General features: G+C 38.2%; 1 protein-coding gene across 1 annotated transcript in view; it reads right to left on the bottom strand.

The window, feature by feature from the left end:
• UBN2 (ubinuclein 2) overlaps positions 1–18,343 on the bottom strand; it is a gene marked incomplete at its 5' end in the record, with an annotated part of 54,953 nt that extends 36,610 nt beyond the window's left edge. Inside the window, 3 exon segments of the mRNA XM_027679600.1 lie at positions 7,938–8,039; positions 13,908–14,000; positions 18,146–18,343. Of these exon segments, the coding sequence (XP_027535401.1) occupies positions 7,938–8,039; positions 13,908–14,000; positions 18,146–18,343 (393 nt within the window).
• Position 18,344: the final 1 nt, after the last annotated feature.

Genomic DNA, 18,344 nt, shown 5'->3' with positions numbered 1-18,344 from the left:
ACCCTCTCCTTTGAGCTAAGCTTAGTATTTTCTACTACTCTAACTGAACAGAAAATAAGTATGTTTCTATAAGGTATTGGTAACAGCTAGATTAAGCTTCATTTTAAAGTGCCTTCAGGACTCTCAGTTAAAGGGAACATGGCTCCTGCAAATTCTAAATCTTCTCATGAATCGGTTTTGCTTTGCACTACCTTTTTCCACATATGAAATCGCAGAATTATCTTATTAAGGAAAATAAGTTTGAAGTCCTTCACAGTGTTCTGCTCTTCCTTGTACATTCCAAGACTGAGAATCAAAAAATCTCAGACCTACAAACAGACAGGAATTGATATATGATTGACTCTTGTGAACACGGATTTGTTCTATGAAATATTATGGAATCATTCTGCAGATAAAACAGTAAGACTGATGTATTGTCTGACCATCTAAAAGCAGGTACATATATAAGTTATTTTAAACTGTTGTCCTTGAGCTACATTACTATACTTCTAGTGCCATTAATCTAATTAAATGTTTTGGTATGAAAGATAATTTAGTTTTTTTAAAAATAAGTTAACTGGTTTCAACTTCATTATCATACCAAGAACAGTGCAATTTTATGGATTATACCAATTTATTTCTGAAATGTAGACCCACAGCAGTATTTTACATTAATACTGTCTACTCTTGTATTCGGGTATTTTGACCACAATCCTCAGATATTTTGACTGTGATCCTCCTCATTCGTCTCTCTTCCAGACAACAATCTACAGAAGTACACATGTGAAAAAGTTTTTTAGCATTTCTGTACTAATTCCTGGAAATGCAATTTCCGGGTGCAAATGTGTCTAGAATGTTTTAACAAATGTAGCTTGTTACTATTTGTTGTCAAACGGGTAATGTTTAGCTAAAAGATAAGCAGGGATAATTTTTGTTCCCTTGTTCAGTTTATTTTTCAGGTACCTTTAACCAGCTTGGGATGGGGACTGCTGTTTAGTTTTGATCACCATTAGACTACAGAATAAAAGCCAAGCTACTGAAATTATGTCAAATACAGTTGCTTCAGTCAAACGGACTGAATATTCACACAGTTCACTACACACTTCAAGATACTTTAAATATACACAGTGGATTGATCTCTATGCTTCTTAAAGATGTAAAGAACTGAAACACACTCAGGCTTTTCTCTCCTTTAAGGCTAAGTTTTCAAACAAAAACACAGAACCATCATTCCAAAAATACAGCATAATGGAACATAAAATGAAATCCTGAACAAGGTTAAGGTGGAACAATAATCCAAGGTGACTTCAAAAAGTCACAAAGAGCTTTCCCATGGTAAAGAAGGTTCCTCTTCCAAAATGCATAGGCAACTTGGGGGGGTGTTTGTTTTCCTTTTAACCCTGAGGCAGAGGACAACTGGCAGAGGTCAACAGAAAAAAGTGTAACAGATTATTAAAGATATAATACTTGACTCAGGGTAGTCAAGTAGAATAGGGTAGTCTTGTAGGAGAATCCTAGTTTAGTAGTCAGGATACTGCAATCCGTCAGCCTACCAGAGTACCTTGACAGAAGTACCAATACATATCTATTGTCCTGTTTTGTTCTCATCAAACCTTTTACACCTTTTCACCAGTCACTGGAGTAAGGCTATTCTCTTAAGTGACCTTCACTGCAACAAGATGACATTCTTATCACCTTGAAAACATTTCAGCTTAAGTTATAAAACCTATGACTCCTCACGTGACCACCTTTATCTGTACAACTCAATTCTTTCAGAGCTTGAGCTTTAACCTGACCCACAATGAAAATCTAGTTCAGTGTTAAATAATTATGTAATGTATTACTTAATCTCTCCAGGTTTCATGTTTCAGAGCTGCCAGAAGATTCTTTAGAAGAAAAGTTATACTTTCCTTTTCCCTTGATTTAACATGAAGGGCAGACGTTCCATACATGATACGTAAGACAAATGTTCTTATCAAAGATCTGTTACTTTGGCATATTATAAACCTCCCTTTATATTATATTAATGATCATATTGTTTGTGTACTTTTTTGAAAACACTTAGGTTCCTTGTGCTGCTTAAACAAATATTCATGGAGAATAGCTGATCCTAGGCCATGATCTACCCCTCTAACAGCTCAGATTACTTTGAAAAGCGATTTTGTGCTCTTCAAAAAATTAAATTTAGCAAAAAAGAAGGAAGATGCTATACCCATTGTTCTTTCTTAGTTATTTCTTACTCCTACATTCTTGATGTACACAAATTTAAACAGTGGTACTACAAAGGTCAGATATAAGTCTCAGATTTTTTCAAGTACCTATGCAGATCCTGAGTTTTCAGTTTCACAGTTGTTCCAGAGGTCATTAGACACATGAGCAGTCCTAAACTACCTAGTTGAAATCTAGGCCAGAATGTGGGATTAAAAAAAATTAAGAAATTACTTATTCTTTCCTAAAAAAGGGTCAGATTTTTTGCAGAAGAAGCAAGAAAACATTACTATTACTTTAACAAACATCAGATGTGCTCTGCAAATTCAATTACCTTTGTTCCTCTAGCTATACTGGTTCTTGTATCTGCTTTATTTATTTCATACTCTGCTTTACACCTTAATGTATTTTGGGGTGAGGAGGATAAAAGGCAAAGAATACCCTAACTGAAATTTGCCCTTGTATTCACTTGAATGCATATGACATGTCAGGTGCTAACCAGCGGATCTACCCTGGAGATACCCAGGAATCATGCAAGACATTTTATTAAAGGTGACACGGTACACTCGGCTAAGTAAGCACTATTCCCCAACCACATAACTTCCAAGATTGGGTGAAGTGACAATGAATGAGGAAGACAGTACTAATACAAAAACACACAAATCCTCAGCCAATAAAACAGCTGGCAAGTGAATCTCCTAGAAAAAGGATGCTTTAATGCACCCGCATGTATTCAGTGTGGATGGGGTTTGTTACTGAGGTCTACAAAGGCAGCCTTTTCCAGATGAAAAAGGCCACAGTGTTCAAATTCTCTCTCAATACAATGTGAAAGCATGTTTAATAATGAATCCTATGTAGCATTTTTCTGTACACACTTCTAACGTTTGCAGGTTGATAGTTTTTTCAGTTTGGTTTTTTTTTTGGTTGGTTTTTTTTTGTTGTTTTTTTTTTCTTTTTTAAAAGACAAAGATCTTTCCAAAGCAACTACACTGCTTTCCATAGGTATGCATAAAACAAACTCCTTGGAGTAGTAAGAATGAGAGAACACTATCAAGTTGGTCTAAAACAACATCTAGCCCAGAACACTACAGAAATGGTAAAAATTACCACTGACACAGTGAGCTCTGCCACTCTCCAAAGACGTACCATTCTCACTGGGAAAAAGTATCTCAGATGTTCAAGAATCTTGAGTAAGATGGTCTTACTGGTAATCCATCAGCTTCAGATTTTAGAGGCAGCCAGGGTGGGAGAGGATATTAAATCTATCATACCTCTTATAAGTCTGGAGATTACAAGATGAAATAAGCAAAATTTATCCTGGAAACATGTAAAAACTGTGTATCATGACACAGAATTTTTGCAGACTAAGCCTTTAAATTATGGAAAGCATTCTAGGGAACCCATATAGAAAGGGAGCAACACTTCTGCTAACGTACTAAAATTAACATTCAGTTTTTGAAAAGTTGTCTTTTAAGAGGGTCTGAACTCTTGAGGCAAGAGATAGGTAAAGAAAAAGAAGTTCTTCCCTTAAGCTGAAGTACCTGTTTTGGAGAAACTTTCCATGTATGAGAAACCAGTGGCAGAATGATTCTCTACCCAGCAGCACAGGACTCTTTATATCAGTGTACAGAAGGCTACTATGGAACATGAATATAGCAGACTGGGTCAAATATTGACATAGGGGCCTGGATGTCCAAAGGATTGAAATGTCTCCTTCCCATTGCTCTTGGCATTCATGTTTTGATTCAATTCCTGACAGGGTGGCTACCTGGTATTGCTGCTTCAAAAGACAGATTGCACTGCTTACAGATTTCTAGGTGGATTCTTCTTCCTCTGCGTTCACCTACTCAGTATGGGGGGAAGTCTTTGGTTTGGATACACAAGCCTTGTCACCTCTGACTAAGAGAAAGCTGCATACTTTTTCACTTCATATTACTTCAGATATTACTTCAGATCCCTGTTCTGTATTACATAGCAAGAAGTTCGGAGAGCGCTGAGATGCCCTTGGAATCTATCTATATAAAGCTTACATTGTCAGGAATGCATTCAACCAACCAAATAATCAGAGGTCATCACAAGAGCAAGTAATCAGCCTCATTTGTCTAGACACATGCGTGCACATGTGTGCATGCAGGGAGAACAGAGGGGACATAATCTAGTGGAACTCCATTCCACAAAGAATGTAATTCTGGGTAGTTCACACTATAGCAAAACCTATTTTCAACATCAAAGCAGTGGAAACACTGAGAAGGAACAGCTTTTTTTGCAAATTATGAACATTTTGTATAGGTTCATTAAGATAAGCCAAGATTAGGACTCGCCATCAGACTAACTGCTATATAGCGGATATAAACAATAGTAAGATGGTCTTGATTTACTTTTTTTCCTGAAATTATCACAACCCACTGACTACAGTCAAAATGCTCAACCCAAAAATATCTACTCTATTGACTGACGCATAGATTTCCTGCTTGCCTGCAAATGCATTCAGAGAAAAAGCTACTTCTTCCAAACAGGACCAGCTAAAAGTTTTCCAAGCAGGACAGCAAGGTACCTACCAAACAGCAAATATACTAAATACATCAAAGCAAACAGCATCCTGAAACTATGTACTTTTTCCTTATTTTCTACAATGTCTTCCTTTAATTAGCTCCATGTCTGAATCCACTGAATTGCTCTTCAGGAGCCCTTACTTTTCTGTTTTCACAGGGATTTTGATGGGTCTTAATGCAGCCATGCTGCTGAAGTCTTTACCATGCTGTAGGAAAGTACTGATTCTTTTCAGAGTAAACAGTAACAGCAAACCTGTAACAATTTCATGCATGGCTTTCATTTTCACAGAAAGTAAACAATGGCAATCTAGCCTACCAAGTTGTCCCAAACTTACCTCGCTTCATCAGGGAAGATACCAGTGCCCTTTAAAGAATCTGAGAGAAATCTCTTTGCTCAAGAGAAGTTCCCCTCTGTCATCACTTTTCAAGAACCTTCCTCTTGAAAAGCACGTCCTGTACCTGTCTGTACTCCAGCCCCATTAAAATCCACTACTTAAGAATCATGCCATTAGAAGATTCCCTGCACTTGTGCCTGATTCTTACCCTTGAGAAAAATCAACAGAACGACGGCCTTCCTGGATCCTTGGAGGACCCAAGTGCTTTGTCACATGTGCAACATGCAATATGCATATGATGCGTATGCAAGATGAAATATGTATCTATGTTACATGTACAAAACTGCTTAATAGAAAATGGATCCAAAGGAAGCATAATTCCTAAACTCAACTACAAGGCCTAATAAAACCAGGCTTAGAGTTTTATTGGTTTGATTTCCTGAATAATATACGATGGCATCATCACAAAAATCTGTTTTTAGAGGGAAAATATCTCTAAAGCTATGGAATAAACCTGTTTCAATGCCAAAGAGCTCAGTATTTCTTTTACACCCGTGACAAGAAAAAAGACTAAAATTCTAAGAAAGCTTTCAATTATTTTTTTCTGGGATAATCCTGGAGCAATTAAAGAGGCACTCATACTCATTTTTCAAGTGTTTGTGCCCAAGTGATTATAGCTTTCTATGTGTAAGAAATGCATCTGCCAAAAAGAAGTAAGTCCAGGCTGGGCTTGGCTCTGACATTTCTCAGGGTACATGGTGATTTAATAGCTGGCCACACAGAAGATAAGCAAGCCAGACATGTAGATTTTCCATCTGAACACTTCCCATTTGCATCTTAGATGGAATGAGAGGTTTTGTTGAACTTAAACTCCTACACTGCAGGACCCTTAAGCTCTGCAACAGCCACTTGGACTGCAGCTGGCACCCTATTTTTTCTTCTCCTTTTCTATATAGAAATAGGGATAAAAGCAAAACAGAGATGGCCTCTCACTGGTCTGTATTTGTAATGCAGACACAAGGCATAATGATTGTTGAGGAAAGCTATCTTTAGAGAATACACCATTCTCCCCAACAGCTTCCACAGCTAGCACATGATGCAACCATCTGGTCCTCTAACAACTGCCTTTTGTACGTTTTTGCAAGGACTCTGGGAAGAGACAGCAGAAGTAAATGCTCCTGCAAATCTAACGGATCTGCTGCTGGCTGGAAGGCGGCACAGTATGATAAGTACTAATACATCAGCGAGTGTTCAACTCTGTTAGACTTATGTACAACTTTGACAGAGACCTGTACTACAAGCACTACAAGTGTGCCGAATCTCGTATCAGATCTGTGATAGGTCACAGTGAATCCAGGAAACTCAAGATAGAACTTGGGTCCTGTATCGTAAAATTTCGAAAGTGAGGATGGTTAACTTAGGCAACAGTGAGAAACCATATAAACCTATAGGCTCAAGTGGCTTCTTAGCAGAAATGAAGCACATCTGCTCCTACCAAGCTGAAGACCAGAATCTGACTTTTGGGAAAGATATACAAAGGCTTAGGCCCCAATATTGCTCCAGCAAAAGTTGCAGGATAATGACAGGACAGTTTAACATTGGCAGGTTCAACTACAGTTTTCATCTAGACCAAGAAAAAGGACAAATTATTACAGGTTACAGTAAGCATCTACAGCAAACTCACTTTTTAGACAACTTGAGACCTACTTCAAAAACTACCTGTACACACAGATGAACTCAGCCTGCTATGCACTGTGGTTAACTGCTGAACTTCTTTTGCTCAAAAAGGTATCAGTTCTGCAGCAAACTTGCTGTGCAATTCACACAGTTCATAAGATTGTTCACCGCAACATCTATATGCTAGAAACCTCACAGCTCAGAGTTCACAGCTCCTTAGTGTAAAGTTTTAGAATTTAAATGTAGGTTTGAAATAATGTATGCTAAGCAATACATTAGTGCTTTTCTTACTCTTTTTTCACAACTCCTTTTCATAATCTCTCCTCTCCCACTCAGACTTTTAGCTCCCTCCTCCTCAGAGCAGTAGATCATCACTGCTTTGTCCAGTGTCACTCAGCATTGGAGGAAACTGTAGGCTGGCAAACAACAGCTGTTATTTGTTGGCATTTTTTTTTACTTGACTAAACCATACACCTACTTCTTTCTGACATTTAATAAAGGAGACTTATAGGAGGTTTCTGTGCTTTTACATAATCCACTCCTTTTTCCAAGTTTTTTCCTCATTTTCATAATTTCACCTCTAAGACATCTTCAAATGCCCTCTTATAAACCTCCTGATATTCCCGATACTGCCTGTACCCAACTATAACCTTTTTCTTTTACCCCGAATGTGCTTTCATTTCTGAAAAATATTCAGACAAAATAAGCTGTAGTATCCTGCTGTTTAACCAATCTGTTTTATCTCAAATTTTTCAGACATACTCAGTGAACGTTTAGAATAACCCTCCTATTCTTACTGGTTTTTAAGAGCGGAATAGCTTCCTGATCTAATGCAGGAAACCTAACACCAGTAATCCACTATTAATCTAGAGAACTAGTACAAGAAACCAAAGAGAGCCAGTGTAATTTCAGCCAACAGTAAATGAAAAGCACAAATAAAAATAATTTAATTTCTAAAGTTGGAAAAACACATGATCTAGGAATAACTTTCTTAATTCTTGCAGTGCATAATGATATGTGAATAAGACTACAAATACAATAATTCATTGGACTCCCAAAGTAGTATGCCTTTTGAATTCTCACCAGTTATACACAGGCACAAAGTATTTCTCCTTACCTTTCTTCTTTATCAAAAAACCAAAGCATTGTCTTGTTATTTCTTGCAGCTTTGCTGAGGCTTACTTACCGCTTCAGAATTATCAATGAAAGGGTCCGTTTCATCATAACCATAACCTATATCGATTAGATCCTGCAGGCGATCTTTCCGATGTTTGTGAGGCTTTCCACCCTGAAAACAAAGAAGGTATTAAATCACTTGAGAAAAGCAGAAGGCATTGGAGGAACAGTCATTCAAGGAATTAGCAGTTTTGCTTTCTTGGATGCTTCCTGGAAGATGGTCTAGATGACTAATGAAAACTTTCACACAGGGATGAGTTCTGGCAAACATACCTCACCAGAATCATCCCTGAAAGGTATTCACTGGCTACCTGGTTTCTGCATGACTGAGATCTTCCTGACATTTCCCATTCAGAGAAGTTTAACTGTCCCATGGTTTTAAAGCATAGTGATAGGACTGTTAGTGATAGAAGAGCTGCGATAATTTAGGAAGTGTTAAGTTTTTCACTATGTTAGTATAATTAGAAGGGAAAATACTGACAGCCTAGCATTCAGTAAAGTGTTTCCCTACACAAGCATGATTGCTTCTCTAAAGTCAAGTCAAGCCTAAACCAAAAGAAAAAAATACTGATCTAGTGTTTTTGTAGATATGGTGTCTAGAGTTTAAGAAGTTACAGCATTCATATGACATAACTGTAGAAAAATGTATTAAGATAAAATCCTTTGAAATGCAAGATCAGTCACCTCAGTTGACAGGACTGAAGATAAAACATTGAGTTTCAAAACATGAAAGTTACTTGAGCCAGAAGCTGCGTCACAGACTATGGATGGGCTCACTTACCTCTGGGAAGCAGTAAAATTAATCTTATTCTGTAAGTATTTTTTTCATGTGGAAGTTCCATTGTTAAATCAAGTCAAGTAAAAACTCACATCCCACTCAAACATTCAAGAATTCTAAACTTAAGTTTTTTAGCTCACATATGTTGTCAAAATCGTCAATATACAAGTCTTACAAGATAAAATTCTCCAAAAGGCACCACATTCACTAAAATGGTAACTTCTTCTATGAGTTCAAGAAGACTTGCTGCTCCTGAAAATTGTCTGCCCGCACTCTACAGTTCTGAGCATGCTTAGAGTAAGTATGAGTCTTTCCTGTTGTGACATCCAAATATCACAGCCCACTTGTTAGTAAGAGTATGCAGACACTGTTCAAAGGGAGTTTCACCTTTGGTCTTTTATGAAAAGTGTAAGCATCTGAACACCTCCATTTTAACAATGTTTTGCAAAAATTCAAGATTGTAACAAAGTAAAGTATCTGCTCTTGCAAGCAAACAGGAATCTCTCAAGTATACTTAAATAAATAAATGCCACAGTCCTAGGAGAAAAAACTCAAAAGTGCATTCTATTTTTCAGGTTTCCAAGCTATATTCCAAGCTAAGTGTTCTATCAGTCCTATTATCTCCCGCAGTCACTCATCTGGTAAAACATCTGAATGACTGCACATTCCCAAAACATATTCTTTTTTTAAACAGAGGAGTCTGAATGAGAGAAGAAAAAAAATAAAGAAAAAATGTTAGAAAAATAAAGGCAGAATTCTGATTAAACTCCAGTGCATCCAGTGCAAGAGCTTATGTAATTCATACTTCTGACTTAAGTGCCAGCAGGCTGTATAAGAATGCTTCATAAACTACACTTCACCTCTTCACCTGTACTGGTCTCACTAATGTGTAGTGCAATCCACCTCCATACTACATATCTTGCTAGGCCCAAGTAACCATCAACATCCTTGTTTGTGAGTCTAAAATCCTTTTGCAGCAATGGTTATCCCATGATTCTATGATTTCGGTACAAGGGGATTAAAAAAAAAAAACAATTAAAATTTCCAATGCATTCTGGCTGCCTGATAGTCATTAAAACCAGATATGTAAAAGAGTTAATAACAACAAAAATAAGAAGTCTCATAACAGCTGAATGAACAAAAGCAGGATTAAAATAGTAACTCATATACTCATATTCAGACATATGAAAATACCCGAACCACTGTGTGTATAGTTAGAGATTTTCTTCAGGCCTGGTTTTACCCAGGTATGTTTAAGGAACTGTATTGAGAGCTCGTATGATCAAGATGTTAAGGATGCAAGACTACAGCAGAAGAACTGAAGGGATTATCTCTGTCAGTGTTTACTACACAGCAGTTCAAGGAAGTTTTACTACTGAAGCTTTCCTCTAACCTTTCAGTCCCAGAACATGAGTAGTCATGGTACCAGAGAAAATTAAGATGTCTAGTTCCTGAAACTGCAAATACGACTCATGCAAGTATTCAAAAAAGCCAAATAAGACTTCAACAAATTAACTGCGACATGTAACCTTGGGTTTAAACAACCTTTGCCCAACAGGACTAGAAGGCGTGTGGCAAATACAATGCCAATATTTGAAGAATCTTACAAGAGCCACAGCAGAATCCATAAACCAGTAAACCTGGTCTCTGTATTGGGTAAGTTAATAAAAATTCTAAACAACAGAACCAGCAGGCATAAGAATATACATTACAGAGCAGGAAGGAATTTTGGTAGAAAAAAGTAGTACTTCAAGTGTTATAAAAAAGGTCCAAAGACCTTTAAAGACAAGAAATTGTCACAAGATAAGGAGGGTCCACTCAAATTGATGCCTGATTTAAGACTAGGAAAGAAAGGGTAGAAAAAAGTATTTAATTTTGGCAAAGAAAGCAATCAGTGAAATCACTAAGGAACGTGTATTCCCATTCATCTTCAGAAGTAACAGAGAGGTTTAATAGTTTGGGGAGAGTGGGGGTGTAAGATGACAAATTACTGAGGACAGTAAAGAAAAAAGACAACTCGAGAATCACTGAAAGATCTCAGAGTTGCTCTGAATTTAGTATGGTTAAGTAGTCAGCTGAATTCAGTATCAATAAAAGCAAGGTAATCCACACAAAGGAAGTACAACCCAAGCAAGAAAAAATACAGTACTCTCCACATTTGTTATGCTACCCGGGAAGCACTGGAGTTGTTACGCACAGTTCTATGACATTTGCTCTACAGTCACAAGTGGTCAAAAAAGTAAGAATTGGGACTTAAGAAAAAAAAAAAGGAATGGAAGAAAAAACCCAGAAGTCATCATTATATCACTGATAAATCAGGGCACCATACCATTAATATCCTTTCATTTAAAAAAAGAAATTAGAACAAAAAAGGGAACAGTAATCCAACAAGGATGTTTAAAGGTAAAAATCACTGCTTTTATACAATAACAGAATGTTAAGACACTACAGCTGGAGAACAAAAGGGCTGAATTTAGATGATAGCAACAAAATCACATGCAGTGTGCAGGAGAACTGGATATATTTCACTGTTTCTTACAATACAGAAACTATGGAGCACCATGTGAACTCATCAGTTTTTAACACAGAATGTGTTTTTATACGACCACCATCATGGTACTCAGTGCCATGGAACACAGATATCCAGTAATGATCCACCAAATTCATGGCAGAAAGCTATAAAATGGTTAAACGTGCAGCCTTTGGCTTTGGGAGAAATTAAGACACTGATTGCCAGAGAGGCACAGTGCACACTTGCTTGGTTGTACTTTCAAGTACGAGATTTCACTAACGTCAGAGGACTATGCTACCATCCATTAGATGGACCTTACTTTTGATCCAAGAAAAATTCTTACACTAGGTACAATACTGTCTGAAGTTCAGTATCATGTGTTCACAACAGTGTTGGATTTTGTCTAGAGAATAACAGCAAACAAAACAGTGAAAATAGGAACCCTTTGGAGCAGATTTTTATGCTGGTATTTAAAATGTGCTGCAATTCCAAAAAAGGACTGAATAATCAAGTAAACAAATGGTATGTTATGCATCTCGTTTTACAAAAATCCATTTATTTGTAGGCTTTTTCTTAGGATCTGGAAAATATATCAAATAATATACTGATTTGATGATAAGTACAGGAATTTATCTGAAAAGAAGTAAAAAGTCTTCAAGGTAGACATACCAAATTTTCCAGAAGTACTGCTGCACGTGCTATGATTAAAAACATTGTCTGACTCCATTTTAAATGGATATAGGTTAGTAATACCTAAGTAATTTAAGGAGGATATAATACTTCCTGCAAATCAGAAATAGAGGGTTGGGTTTTTTTTTTCATTCTCATACAACCCGTGATTACCTTTACACTAAAGCTCTGTTGAGGAGTGTCATGGCTTAACTCCAGCTGGCAACAGTACCATGCAGCCTCTCATTCACTTGAGGAGAAAGGATATCTACTACATGGGATCCCTGCTCTAGTTTAAACTGTGGAGTGAACATTTCACAAGAGTCAGAAGATGGCTGGATGTTGTCAGAATGAGCAGTTGTACTGGGTCAGTGTACAGAGCTGCAATTCCTCTGAGCATCAATGGCAGGTAAAGATGGATGATTCTCATATTGGAAGAGAGAAAGGACAGAGAATATCTAACACAAGAAATCTTAATCCCTCACCACCCTTCATGCTTAGTGGCCCTAACCTAATAAGTTGTTCTTTATATAGAAGACATCACCTTTTGTGGGGTTGAGGGGCATAAGGTAAGGCAGAGAATGAAAGGGGAAAAAAAATCTGAAGTGCAAGTAGTAATCAAGATGCAAGTGCACCATGAATTTAAACTGTTGAAAATTGTACATTTTTGTTACCTACTGCTTTCTAATAGTTAAAAGCATCTATTTGCCCCTTTTTATGACTACTGAGCACTGAGCTTCAGTTTTCTTCACTCTAATAACATGTTTTGTCCACAAAGGTACATGTTTAGCTTTGATGTATGCATAAATGTTTATGTTAAAATAGATTACTTCCACTACCACTCCCTCCTACATACATTGCTTTACATGCTTACATTGACTTTCATCTGCTGTAGTTAAGCAACTTGTTTCAGGACATCATAAGTCCTTACCTTGTACTATGGACGTGAGTTTTCTAAAAAAAGTACAGTTGAAACCGTTTTCTCTCACATTCAAAAATTATTTATCATTCAAATTAAAAGCAAACAGTATTCTGAAACTGCCTTCTCAATTCACTTCCTATATTGGGTTCTGTCAATCCCTCCAAAAGATGAAAATTATTTTTTTCAGTTTAAGGGTTTGTTACATATTACAGCTAACATGCTTTGAAATAGTAATTACTGCTACAGAATGTATAGATTGCACACTCAGAAAAATAAAAAAAAAAAAATCAAAAAAGATAGATCTTAGTATGTGTGTTAATAGCAAAAGATACAAATGACTGCTCTTGTTTCCCTTCTGTATTATTGAGGTGCTCTATTAGTAATCCAGAATATCAACATGCCTCAGCATGATGATGAGCTTTGATTGCCAGCTCAGAATTAATCACCCAACCCTACCCATATGAATTCTTAAAGACCTGTTTGGGTGTGGTTTTTGTCAACATTTTCTGATTTCTACCTTCATTTACTAGTGTAAGCCTCTTTATGTTACTAGCTAGCTTTATTCAAGTCATTCACACCACACTTTCAGGAGTCAGCAGAGTATCTTTAGAGGCAGCTAGCAGCTACAAGAAATTCATCGAGCAATGTCTCACTACTCAACAAGTAACTTCCTAAGGAAGTATTCCAAACTAGTCAGAAATTCATCAAGATTCATCAGTATTTAGCCCAAACAGAAGAGCTGTTCAATAGTACACAACAGCATTACATAGAAATTCTTTCCTCCAGCACAGTATTTAGCATATCGACCTGCATCTATTAGCTGTATTTATATAGGAAGCTTTTCTAAGAATAGCTTCACAAGCTATAACATCTATAGACAAATCTATTTAGCAGACTTGTCTGATAAGCTTGTGGCAGCTTCAAGGTGCTTAAATGAAGTACAGTGAGACAGTCATCTCTGAAATGTACAGAAGTCATTTGACACTGCATCAGCAACCTTAATCAGGAAAAAACCAACCCTGTGATATTAAGGTCTCGACAGCATCATAAGTTATCACTATTAAATATTTGTGTATTTTAACAAAGCAGAGTAACTCACATATTTTGCCTCAAACTTCTTGGCAAGCATTTCTACTTCATGTCGCTCACGTTGTTCATCATTAAATGGATCTTCCAAGTGAACTGATTTCTTCTGAAAAAAGCAGAAATTACATATTCATTCCACAAGAAACACAGAGTGTGTCTGATAAAAACCTATTATGCCAATAAACAATGCTCTGATGACTAAGTAGCCAGAATTTATACTGTGTCCAAATACTTACTTTGGTCTATAAAAATTAATTTGACTCATTCAATTATCATTCAGTTACTTTGCTTCTAATGAAAACACCAATAGAAAAGTTAAGAGAAATACTGAGATTTGTATTTTCCCAAGCATTCCATTACAACCTCAACTGAAAGTGTAAGCATAAGAGAGAATTATAGCCATTTGAGGTTCAAAGAAAAAGAACTCTCTAAATATAACTCCTTTTCACTTCTGCTTCCACTGGTGCATCTTACACATGTTGTGGTCCTTCTAGATACAACAGACTAGATGCACCTGGTAGACTGACCAGCAGGGAAGCAGCCAGAAGACTAAAAACCTCAGAAAGTTATAGCCATAACTATAATAACTTCTTTATCTAAACAAAAAAAGTAGCAGTGCAATAGTTAATTTCAGTGATCATAGCATGAATTACAGAAGATTGCCACTATATTAGCCACAAGGACAACAGAGATTTAATATCCCAGCTATACGAATAAGCAGGCAGTACCCCCCCCTTTTTTTTTAATAGAAAGAGGTTTTCATTGACACAAAGTCAATGAACATAGTGATTTTTATTGAATAAGTTACAGCAGAAAACCAGGGCTGCCTCCTTCAAATTAGAGTTCACATAAAATACAGTAATTGCTGTAAGGGGGGAAGGTACTTGGATGCTAAAATACAGCAGAATGGAGTTCCATTTTACAGAACTTTATGGATGGCAACTAACTTTACTGCACATGGACCACTCATCAATAAGTAAATGAAGATTTATAATAGACTAAGAACAAAAAGTAATACTAATTTCCAAAAAGCAACTTCACAGTATAAAAAGCCAGTATATTGACTAAATGGTGACCAAAGTAGCTCAGTAGTACCAAGACCAATATAATGAGGAAGGTAAGCAAAAATGCAAACATCACATAATTACCATACATTTTCTAGACTGAGTACTTAAAGAAGAAATTAATAGAGGCTATAGTTAGTCCTGAAACATAGGTTAAAGTCACGTATTTCCTGCGGGCATAATTACATATCAAATACAGCTCAATTCATGAAACACTGTTTTCTCTGCTTTTAGCTGGGAAAACCTATTCCACATCATCTGCTAGGCATATGTGGCTTTTGTTAATTGTGAAATGAGATAAGGTTGAGGCCAAAGATCAAGTAAAATTTAGTACTTAAGTGTTAACCTCCCTCCCTCCACCAAATTCTCAAAGCTGTAGCTGCCTATCAATTTGATTAGTTAAGCACTACTGCAAACAACTTCAAGCAAATTTTAGTTTTACCTGTTTCTGAGTCTCAGACTAAGGCATTACTACTTCAGCACCTTTACAGTCTGCTTGACAGAAGCCAACTTGGGCTCCTGGCTCAGCCACTTTGACTTAGGTTTTATGCACCAAGCCTCAGTTACACCAATGGAATCGAGAGCACACTTTGACTTCCACCAACATTTAAGAGGCAAATGAACTCTTCAACCACACTAACTTATTACTCACATCCAAAAACTTTGCATAAATAATTCCTACCAAAAGATGAACTCTACAAACAACCCTATGAAAGGATATTCTCTTTATCAAGGCAAAAAAGAAGGACAAGGACAGCACAAGTTTGTAAAATAAACACTAGCTTCTGATTCAGGATAGGAACTGAAATTTGGAATAAGAAAAAAAAAAATTGAAGTTGCACTGTCAATTGATTTTGGACATTCTCTCATTCCATTAAGAGACCTATTAAAACAATGTTTGAAGTTATTCCTGTGCACCAGTCCTTGCCTTCCCAGAACAGCCTGCCTCTGGAAAACCTTTCTAGGTTGCTTCAGTTCCAAGCAACACTACAAGACAGAAAGACAAGCTCCTGAGTTTGTAATGTTAAACTTTAAGGGGAAATGTTATAAGTTGAGCAACTTCTTATAAGGGATAAGTCAACAAGAACTTTCAGAAAAACAGATCAATCTTCACATTACAAGAAGTCTGCATGGCAAAAATATAGTTTATATGACCTGTACATTTTAAACTGAAACATTACTAAAACAACAATTTTGTAAATCTAAAACTCCACTTAAAACCACAACATTAACTGCCAACTAGTTACTCTCTCCTTGGAAAAAGCAAATCTCAAGATTTTAAGTCTTCCCTACCATATTAGAGTAGCTCTTCCAGCTTCTTCATATAGCAAAGAAGTTAAACTGACAGGCCAAGTATGCATCAGTTTTTAAACATGAATCGCTTAAAAAGATTGTAATTTATGACACTGTTTTACATAATCAGCTGATTGTTCCACACAGTCCAGCAACTGACAGGCCATTACGATCCATTCATTTCAACATGGACCCTACAGAGCTGAGAATCATACACAGTTTCTTATAAAGCATTTCTATCACCAGCTCTACCTTAAAAGCAGTCTCTGACCCCAGTTGTAGCAAAATCTCCCAAATCACTGCTCTCCCCCTATCCCCACAAGACACAGAATTTGCATCAGAACTACATCAGAAAAAGCCATTTTCCCCGATTATGTGATTAAGACACCGACAACCTACAGAAAAAAGGCAGTTATGGAACTGGGAACTGCCAAAGGGAAAAGTCAGTCTCCACGTACTGAACCACTTCTATCACTAACACAATTTTCACCTTCATACAAGAACTGCTCAGAAATATTGCACTTCACAGAGCAGCATGATTATGCTACGCTAATTCAGAGGAGTCATAACTGGCACTGTTTGCCCACAACAGCTGTAGGACAGGATGAACAGAAGAAACTTTTTAACTTGCATCACAAGATCACAGAGGGATTAAAATCAGTCACCGATTTTTCTGTCTTCTACATTTGAACACAATCCAGTGTGTACATCCCTCCTACTACAGAAAAAAGTGAGCAGGATGCCAAGTATAGTTACAGCATCATCACCACCCATACTTTGGTTCATAAAATAGAAGTTTTAACCACTCTCGAGTTTGTGCTGGACATAAAAATGCCATGGCAGTATCAATACCGATATTTGAGACTTACTTTTATCACCAGATCTCTACCACAGACCTTCTCAGTAGTAGTTACTGACTTGCCCCTTACCTTTTCCACTATGAGGCAAACTTTCTCTAAAATTCTGTACTGGAATTAAGAGGAGCCACAACTATTTAAATCAAGTGTAACTTCACTGGTATCCTCAACTCACTAAGAACGAGTGGCTCAAGTGTAACCAGCTTAAGGACACGCGTCTCTCCTTCCTACTTGGAACACTGGGTCCTGTTGATTGGCTAATGCTGCTTACTTCTTAAAGCTGCCTACACGAGTTTTGCTCTTTAATAAACAAAGTAGTTCAAGCACCAAACATTTTCTGTTTGGGCGGAACAGAGAAAAGGAGAGTACTTTTTTTTTCTTGAATTAAGTTCTTAACAGTTACAGGTGAGGTTAGTGTTTCAACATGAATTCTCATTTATCCCCATCCCCTCCAAGACTGCAGAAACTCCTCTACAAGTCTGCTAATACTCACTTCACAGCTTCTCAAGGCTCGTAGCAGAGCCAGGCTAATAACTCTTCATTTACCTGCACACAGCCTAGAGACAACCCTGATCACAGACCGGCATGGTTACAGTTTCCTTCTTGCCGGAAAAAAGCTTCCAGGAAGGAAGGATGCAACAGCACTGCTCTTCAAGCACAGAAGGGGAGCGGCGGGGAGGGGAGCCGGGGTAAGCAGGGCACAAGACAGTGGCGCTCCCCCGCCTGAGCCCGCAGCAAAGGCCAGGAGACCTCGGCCAGCTCAGGGACGACAAGTGCGAAGCCTCCCCTTCCCCCACGGGCATAGGCGCAGCCTCAGCACCAGGAGGAGCCCGCAGCGGCAGCGAGGCCGCCGGACTTCCCTCCAGGACACCGCCCCTCCCGCCGGGCCGGGACCACCCCCGAGCAGCACGGGGTGACCGATAACACTATCGGCGAGGCCGGGGCCGCCTACAGCTGGGAGGTGGAGGAGGATGATGCGCGCCGGGGCCCTTGCCAGTGGCAGGGGAGGGGAAAAAGGGGAAGGGGAGGTCCCGTACCCTCGAGTCCCCGCACAGCAGCAGCTCCGGGTAGCTGAACTCCACGCAGCCCTCCTCGGTGGGGTCCTTCAGCACCACCTCCAGGCGGACCGTCTGGCGGAGCGGGAGCGCCTCCCGCGGCGGCGGCGGCTCCTGCCGCCCGCTCTGGCGCGGCGGCGGCGGCGGCAGCGGCGGCGGCTCGGGCCGGGGGGGTTCCCGC

Source organism: Neopelma chrysocephalum, unplaced genomic scaffold (genome assembly GCF_003984885.1).
Source record: "Neopelma chrysocephalum unplaced genomic scaffold, ASM398488v2 Primary Assembly neopelma1_59, whole genome shotgun sequence".
NCBI classification, from domain to species: domain Eukaryota; kingdom Metazoa; phylum Chordata; class Aves; order Passeriformes; family Pipridae; genus Neopelma; species Neopelma chrysocephalum.
Note: the sequence above shows the minus strand (reverse complement) of the source record. Positions and strands in the feature narration are given on the sequence as shown.